General features: G+C 42.3%; 1 protein-coding gene across 2 annotated transcripts; it reads left to right on the forward strand.

Annotated features, from left to right (window-relative positions):
* Positions 1-63: 63 nt before the first annotated feature.
* On the forward strand, positions 64-8455 carry tmed7 (transmembrane p24 trafficking protein 7). 2 transcript variants are annotated; one of them, XM_062025887.1, is made up of 4 exons: positions 64-132; positions 401-612; positions 4542-4787; positions 7971-8455. In XM_062025887.1, exons 2-4 carry the CDS (start codon positions 454-456, stop codon positions 8205-8207), a joined length of 642 nt encoding a protein of 213 aa, XP_061881871.1. In that variant the 5' UTR covers positions 64-132; positions 401-453; the 3' UTR covers positions 8208-8455. The 2 variants fall into 2 exon arrangements, with proteins under 2 accessions (XP_061881871.1, XP_061881870.1); XM_062025886.1 differs by lacking the exon at positions 64-132 and adding an exon at positions 155-289.
* Positions 8456-9516: the final 1061 nt, after the last annotated feature.

The raw sequence follows: 9516 nt of genomic DNA on the forward strand, positions 1-9516 counted from the left end.
TCATCCAAAGCTCCTCCCTTTTTATGTTTTAAACCAATAGAAGAGAGGAAGGGGGCGGGCTTTGTACAAGTGACAACCAATGCCGTGTTCCGCCTGTAATACCTTCGCATCCGGGTGAGAACAGCATTTGAGGTGAGAGGAAAAAGTGCGGGTAGAAAAGAAGTGTTAATAAACCAAGTCAAAGTTATTTTATTTTAAATATGTGAACATGTTAATACTGGCGGTATAAACGTAGAGTCCTCGAGTCCAAGCGGTTTCCTGTTTCTGCCACACAACGGCCAGATATCTTGTCCGTTAGCATTATGCTAGCTACTTTGTCGCTCTTAACAATGTCCAGCTTCTCTTTGCCTCATTTCCCTCGTCAAAATGTCGTCTAACGTGTCCGCTCTCTCACTTGCAGGTCGCTTGTCTTTCGACGTGAAGTTCTGGGGGTGTTTGGCTTGGAAAGAAAAAATGTACGCCTCCCTACGGGTGATGTTGCAGGTGCTGTGGGCCCAGCTCCTGTGTGGCTGGGCTCTGGGCTCCGAGCTCACCTTCGAGCTGCCTGACAACGCCAAGCAATGTTTCTACGAGGACATCACCACTGGCACCAAGTGCACCTTGGAATTCCAGGTGTGTTGGCTTCTCTTTATGCAAATCAGCTTTATCTGCGTTCTTTGTAAGATATAATGAGAGAAGAGTACACAGCAGGGGTGTCAAACTCATTTTAGATGGAGAAAAATCTACTCCCAAGTGGGTCGGACTGGTAAAATCACAGCACGATAACTTAAAAATAAAGTTAATCCATCCAACCATCCATTTTCTACCGCTTATTCCCTTTGGGGTTGCGGAGGCTCCGCGAACCCCTGAGGCCGACTTACCGAACCCCTAGGGTTCGATCGAACCCAGGTTAAGAACCACTGCACTAGGTGCATATTTACCAACCCTCCCGAATTTCAGTGCCCCTCCCGAAAATCTCCCAGGGTAACCATTCTCCCGAATTTCTCCCGATTTCCACCCGGACAACAACATTGGGGGCGTGCCTTAAAGGCACTGCCTTTAGCATCCTCTCTCACCCATACTTGCCTACCCTCCCAATTTTCCCGGGAGTCTCCCGAATTTCAGTGCCCCTCCCAAAAATGTCCCAGGGCAACCATTCTCCCGATTTCCACCCGGACAACAATATCGGGGGCGTTCCGTAAAGGCACTGCCTTTGGCGTACGCTTTTCCTCCATACAAACAGCGTGCCGGCCCAGTCACATGATATATGCGGCTTACACACACACGTGAATGCAAGTCATACGTGATCAACAGCCATACGGGTCACACTGAGGGTGGCCGTATAAACAACTTTAACACTTTTGCAAATATGCGCCACGCTGTGAACCCACACCAAACAAGAATGACAAACACATTTCGGGAGAACATCCGCACCGTAACACAACATAAACACAACAGAACAAATACCCAGAATCCCTTGCAGCACGAACTCTTTCGGGGCGCTACAATATACACCCCCCGCTACCACCAACTTGTTTAAATTGGGGTCCACGATAATCCATTCATGGTACAAATATATACTATCAGCACAATACAAACAAGTTAATCATCCACACAGTCACTAATAGGCATCATAATGATGTAGGAATGCAGGTCACAACATTGTAGGATATTTACACCAAGCAGTGAACGGTAGAAGCTCAGAGAGCATGAGAAAAAGTATTTACAATTATATACAATCCAGGGGTAGAATGTGAAACAGGGGTCAGTACGTGAGCCTCACAATACGAAGGTCCTGGGTTCGATCCTGGGCTCAGGATCTTTCTGTGTGGAGTTAGCATGTTCTGACCGTGACTGCATGGGTTCCCTCTGGGTACTCCGGCTTCCTCCAACCTCCAAAGACATGCACCTGGGGATAGGTTGATTGGCAACACTAAATTGGCCCTAGTGTGTGAATGTGAGTGTGAATGTTGTCCGTCTGTGTTGGCCCTGCGATGAGGTGGCGACTTGTCCAGGGTGTATCCCGCTTTCCGGGACAAGCGGTAGAAAATGAATGGATGGATTGGAGTGCATTCCATATTGAAGTGGCATAAAGAGAAAATGAGTTAAGAACCTTGTTAGATCGGAATCTGGGTTTGATGTGGTTTGTGGAGCTCCCCTTACTGTTGTAGTTATGGCGGTCATTTATATTCAGGAAGTAGTTTGACATGTACATCGGTATCAGGGGTTTGTAGCAAAATTTGTATACAAGGTTCAGTGCAAGTTGTTTAACTCTGTCCTCCATCCTGAGCCAGGCCACTTTGCAGAAGTGGTCAGGAGTGAGGTAGGATCTGGGGTGGAGGTCGAAAATTAGCCTGACTAACTTGTTTTGGGATGTTTGTACCGGTAGTCTTTATTTAAGGGTTTTTGAGGTACAAGGACATGCATGCATAATCGAAAAAGGGCTGGATGAGAGTTCCCGCTTGGGTCCTCATGGTGTTTTTGTTGGCCAGAGTGGAGATTTTGTACAGAAATCTGGCTCGTTGGTTGACCTTTTTGATTACTTTGGTTACCATTTTATCACAGGAAAGGTTAGCCTCTAGGATGGAGCCTCGGTAGGTGACCAGGGGCCGTACTTATCAAGCTTCTTAGAATTACTCCTAAGAAGTCTGCTTAGAGTTGACTTAAGAGTAAATAAATTATTCGCTGAAAGCTGCACTTAAAAGTTAGTTATCAAGCGTCTTACTCACACTTTCAGCGAAGTGTTGGACTGAATCTTAAGTGTCACACTCAGAGCTGAATTACGACATTACTATGTGCCGTAAACGGAATTTTAGGTGACGTCATTTCTGTGTCCATAGAAATGACCAATCACGGAAGGGAATCCGTTGTCTAAGAATAAAGAAATATCTTGGAAATATTTAAGTGGACAATGGGAGTGTATATTTTGACAATAAACTACAAAATAATACAAAACAAACTAGTCCCCGCCGGCACTCACGCTACCGCTCCCTCTCTTCTATCGCCCACACACTCACTGACGTCACTCACCTCACGGCCACACACATACGCTACTGTCATAACATTTTCTTTCCAATTCATTAATTAGGCAACTAATTTGAAACTGGTGTGGGTGGCTCTATATATACTAGCCCACTGTAGACACATGCAGAAATCAACAAGGAATCGAAAAGTATTAAATCTGTGACAAAAATAATATCCGCTCTGTCTAAACGATACCATTTGATCAGCTGCTCGTCATCAAAAAAACAAAACATTGTTCCGTTCCCTGAACGTTCGCGCACGTCTCTCTCGCCTCAGTGCCATCCCCTGCTGGCAACTCCTAACTACTTAAGACACCTCTGAAGGTCTCTTAAATATCGTGGAGAGTAGGAGTGATTCTTAGACTTAAGAACGTTGATAAAAAGCTTTTATTCTTAAGTTTGAGAGTAGGACTAAATCTCGCAAATTCTCAGGACTTAAGTGTAAAATGGCACTCTAAGAAGCTTGATAAGTACGGCCCCAGATCTTCAATAGTGAAGTCACCCACTTCAACAGTGAAGTCACCCACTTCAACAGTGAAGTCACCCACTTCAACAGTGAAGTCACCCACTTCAACAGTGAAGCCACCCACTTCAATAGTGAAGCCACCCACTTCAATAGTGAAGTCACCCACTTCAATAGAGAAGTCAGCCATTCAAAGCCCAGAGAGGTAGCAACTAGTTTAGCATTGCTTCGAACACTGTAATTGTAACAGATGTACAGCCGTATTTCTAAAATTACTGTACAATTTAAAATTATATTGTTGTCGAACCCTTTCCCCAAATATATAGTGTATAAATATTTTTTTAATTTTTAATTACATTTTGTTTGCTTTTTCAATTAATGTTGAAGCAGCATAGTAGTTTTGAATTGGCCTCACTGCGGTAGGAGCTATACAACACTTTTCTTCCCCCTTGGACCTACCAATCAATTTGTTTTACCTTTTCATATAAACTTTGGACATTATCTGGAATATAAACACATTGACTAACATATTGGGTTGAACTGAACTGTAGTTGTACATTAAGTTTATTGTTCCTACCTGATAATTATTAATAATAAATACAAATCACAACTTGTAAAATATTGGTAACACATTATTTCTTATAATCTAATTCTAAACGTAACTGCATTTTTGTTGGTTATCTTTTTTGCACACACTTCCATAGACAAATCTCCTTCTCGTCGCCAAGAGTAATACAATAAACCCTCATTTATCGTTGTTAATTGGTTCTGGCCCTGAAAAAATTCAAATGCTCAAACTCAAGACCCACAGAACGCTCTCTAATGTGAGACTGTATTTGTGTACCTTTTTATATAGAAGACGTGTTATGATTAGATTATTGCAATCACTCCTCTTGTAATTGATGACAGCTACCACTTAATATAAGTAATCACAAAACTGGAAATAATCCACTAAATCAGGGTAGATTGCAGTTTAAAAGTGAGGGGATAAGCAAATGCTGGAATGCTCAGTGTGAGCACAGGCCGAGTAGAAGGAAGGCCCAATGAAATGACTTCCTATCCAATAATCCTCCCAGGTGGTGACAGGTGGCCATTACGATGTGGACTGCCGCTTGGAGGACCCAGACGGCACAACACTCTACAAGGAGATGAAGAAACAATACGACAGCTTCACCTTCACGGCAGCCAAGGACGGCACCTACAAGTTCTGCTTCAGCAACGAGTTTTCCACTTTCACCCACAAGACAGTCTACTTTGACTTCCAGGTCGGCGACGACCCGCCGCTCTTCCCCAATGAGAACAGGGTCACAGCCCTCACCCATGTAAGTGTTTTTTGGTTTCATAAGAAGTGCAAAAGATACAGTTTTTACACACTAAAAATGCAGTGTTTTTTACAAGCGCTTCGAGCAAACTACTTTTTTTTTTTTACTATCTATGATCAACGTAGTGGAATTTTCTTTTTATACTACCACTCTCGTCTGACATACAGTAAAGACTATTGACCTTTAGTGTACTTTATTTTGACTGTGATATTTAATGTAATTTTCAAGTAAAATGTTTCAAATTTATTTAACTCCATTTCTAACGCTAGTTACAAAAAAGTTGGGTTTTTTTCTTGCGCTGTTTCTGTAATATGAATAGCCATGTATATTGTTTAGGTTTCATGCTAACTACTAGTCGCTAAGTGTTTTTTATTGTTTACGGCTTGCTTCAAATTCCTGAGACAGCTGTCAAATTTAACATAACTAGTTATCCAAAGTTTCCTTTAACAACTAAATTTTTTTAAATCGGGCAAATAGCGTGCGTCTTGTGTGATTTGCAGTCCATAGCGTAGTGTATTCAACTTATTTTCAATAGTCGCTTGCAAAGTTAGCAGGTTGCGCTAATTTGGGCTTGTTCTTGAAGGTGTGGTTTACTTATTTTGGCTTGCTTTTTTTGCCCCACAATAAAGCAAACCATGTTCTGCGCCAGTAAGTAGTTTGTTGTTTTCAAAACGCTTCCTGGTAATCACGCCCACAGTCGAGTTGGCACGTGCGAGCGTTTGTTAATGATTCATTTTCTAAAAATTTGCATGACTCAAACGAATTGCCATGTTGGGTGTACATTTTAATAAGGTGCGCCTATTAAAGATAAAACAACTTAACTATGGACAAAATGTGACTAATCGCAATTAAATATTTCAATCGTTTGACAGCCCTGATTTTTATATTTTACATAGTGAAACATTTTGACTCTAATATGCCTATAAAATCATTCCCCCACTGTCTTACTGGACTTATAAAGCCATACTCTACTCAAAGACTTCAAATATTATTTTTCAATTCCTCCATACATGCAAGAAATAATGAAGAATCGAGAAACCGTCTCTCTCTCTCGCCTAGCACGCTCATCCCCGTAGAGCAGGGGTGTCAAACTCAAATACAGAGTGGGCCAAAATTTAAAACTGAACAAAGCCGCGGGCCAAGGTTGAACAAATTAACCTTTTTAATAGGGACCCAAACAAGTTTTGCATTGAATATTGAACAAGCAAGGCTTATATAACTTTATAGTGACATGCAAAATCGAGTTTCAAATAATAATAATAATAATAAAAAAATATCAATGGCATACCAAATACAATTTAAATAAAAATTGAATGCCTCTTTTCTATTTGCAGCCTTCTGAGGTAAATATCAACATTAACTTTTTCCACAGGCTAATAAATTTGAAAATAAAATAATGAATAAACCAACCATTCAGGACTTTAAACTGCTCAGTTTGCAACACACTGATCTAATCTGATGTGCCCAAGCCAGACACCTGGCATCTTTTCTTGGATGCTAGTTCATTAATGTCGGGGCTCAGGCTTTGAGCTGAGGCAACCTTCATTATTGAACGAAGGTGTTCATCAGTCATTATATCTCGTAGTCCACCCGGACCACAGTCTTGGGGGCGTGCCTTAAAGGCACTGCCTTTAACGTCCTCTACGAGCTGTCGTCACGTCCGCTTTTCATCCATTCTAACAACGTGCCGGCCCAGTCACAAGATATGTGCGGCTTCTGTGCGCACACACACGTGAATGCAACACATACTTGATTGACAGCGATACAGGTTACACTGAAGGTGGCCGTATAAATAACTTTAACACTGTTACAAATATACGCCACACTGTGAATCCACACCAAACAAGAATGACAAACACATTTCGGGAGAACATCCGCACCGTAACACAACACAAACACAACAGAACAAATACCCAGAACCCTTTGCAGCACTAACTCTTCCGGGACGCTACAAAATACACCCCCCGCTACCATCAAACCCGCCCCCCCACACACACACACACCTTGTAGCGTCCCAGAAGAGTTAGTGCTGCAAAGGGTTCTGGGTATTTGTTCTGTTGTGTTTATGTTGTGTAAAGTCTGCGGGCTATAGAGCGTTTTGTATTCGGGCTCCAATACTATGGAATGCCCTCCCGGTAAAAGTTAGAGATGCTACCTCCCAACCCGGGGTGGACCGCTAGCCTGTGCATCGGATGGGGACATCTCTACGCTGCTGACCCGTCTCCGCTCGGGATGGTTCCTGCTGGCCCCACTATGGACTGGACTTTCGCTGATGTGTTGGACTTTCACAATATTATGTCAGACCCACTCGACATCCATTGCTTTCGGTCTCCCCTAGAGGGGGGGGGGGGGGGGGGGGGTTACCCACATATGCGGTCCTCTCCAAGGTTTTTCATAGTCATTCACATTGACGTCCCACTGGGGTGAGTTTTCCTTGCCCGTATGTGGGCTCTGTACCGAGGATGTCGTTGTGGCTTGTACAGCCCTTTGAGACACTTGTGATTTAGGGCTATATAAATAAACATTGATTGATTGATTGATTGATTGATTACGGTGCGGATGTTCTCCCGAAATGTGTTTGTCATTCTTGTTTGGTGTGGGTTCACAGTGTGGCGTATATTTCTAACAGTGTTAAAGTTGTTTATACGGCCACCCTCAGTGTAACCTGTATCGCTGTTGATTAAGTATGCGTTGCATTCACTTGTGTGTGCGTGCAGAAGCCGCACATATTATTATGTGACTGGGCCAGCACTCGTTGGACTGGATGCAAAGCGGACGTGACGATTTTCGGGAGGGGCACTGAAATTTGGGAGTCTTCCCGGGAGGCTTGGCAAGTGTGAGAATATGCGGTGTTACCGCGGCACCACCACTGTATATAATCGGCGGGCCAGCTCTAGTGTTAATTTGATATCGCCTCAAGGGCCAATTTTGGCCCGCGGGCCAGAGTTTGACACCCATGCCCTAGAGCGTACACAAAAGCAGTTACGTGGAGCTTATATCACGCACTCCTAGTAAAAATATCAGTTATATTGCTTGGATAGCATTTGAAAATGATTGCCCTCTAATACAGGATTTTTGGAAGCAACAGCTTGATCTTGGAACAAATTCAACGATTGAAATGAATCGATTGCATCTTGAATGACCTGTGTTGATCGCCAATTCTTCTTTTCACAAAAATCCTAGCTGGAGTCGGCCTGCGTGTCCATCCACGAGGCCCTCAAGTCCGTCATCGACTATCAGACGCACTTCCGCCTACGGGAGGCGCAGGGACGCAGCCGGGCAGAGGACCTGAACACGCGCGTCGCCTTCTGGTCTATCGGCGAGGCCATCGTCCTCCTCGTGGTCAGCATTAGCCAGGTGCTCCTGCTGAGGAGTTTCTTCTCCGACAAGAAGACCACGACCACGCGCGTGGGATCGTAATGCTGGTTCTCGTCAATGTGGCTTGTTTGCATCGAGTGACTTAAGAACAGCAGGTAGACATTTGGATCATACGAAACGTTGAAACGTAAATTATATTGTACGACACTGCTGTTCCAAGAGACTCTGTGCAAATAAGTCTTCTATAGAGATTTGAAACACGTTTGTAAGGGGTATAAAACAAAGATTGTTCTTTTTAATATCTACTACAGTACTACTGAACGCAAGTGGTGTAAAGCGATCCCCTTCAATATTTGTTTCTGGTCCTTCTTTAGTGGCGTCCTTTCGGTTTTTCTTTTTGTGTGTAAAATTCCCAATCGTGTTATATTGATGTCATTCCCTCTGTTTCAGAGTTGCCAGCCATTTTCACCTGAAATAAACAATGGTAGGTTGTGGTAACATTAGCAACACCAACAATGCAGCTGTTTTATAGGAAAAAACAACAACAACTAAATAAGTTATTTTTGTCTCCCATAGACCACTGGTATTTAAACAAGTATGGTAAGGAGGTTTCCATGTAGTGTTTTTTAAATTCTATTTATTTTGATAAAGTTGAACTGCAATGCATTTTTTTTTTTTTACATTTGCAAAGCTACAAAAGCAAAGTTTTTACCTATAAAAAAAAAAATTGCAACATGTGAAGTCTGTTTATAAGGCGTGTCACAATGTTTTACCAGACATATGTGCCTGTTGAGATACATTGGTATAGCAAAAGACCAACCTTTAACTTTCAGTCTAGGCAAGTCGAATGTACTTGTACAACTTCAAGAGGGAAAATACACCTCTTAGTGTTAGAAACATGTATTTTACTTGGTACTGCAGTTAAACCCCCCAAAATTATCATTTAAACATCACTGATGAGTGTTTAAAACCCACCTCAGAAGTTAAGTTATTGGGATGACTGAATTAATAAACGTTCTGTTTAAAGTTACTGCTTTTGAGTGTTTTTCTTTGTTTTTGTTTTTTGATTGATTGATTGGGACTTTTATTAGTAGATTGCGCAGTACAGTACATATTCCGTACAATTGACCACTAAATGGTAACACCCGAATAAGTTTTTCAACTTATTTAAGTCGGGGTCCACTTAAATCAATTCATGGTACAAATATATACTATCATCGTAATGCAGTCATCACACAAGTTAATCTTTAGAGTATATACATTGAATTATTTACAATCCGGGGTGTGGGTTGGGGGGGGGGGGGTGGTTTGGTTGATGTCAGCACTTCGGTCATCAACAATTGCATCATCAGAGAAATGGACATTGAAACAGTGTAGGTCTGACTTGGTAGGATATGTACAGCAAGTAGTG

The sequence above is a fragment of the Entelurus aequoreus genome, linkage group LG17, assembly GCF_033978785.1.
Source record: "Entelurus aequoreus isolate RoL-2023_Sb linkage group LG17, RoL_Eaeq_v1.1, whole genome shotgun sequence".
NCBI lineage: Eukaryota > Metazoa > Chordata > Actinopteri > Syngnathiformes > Syngnathidae > Entelurus > Entelurus aequoreus.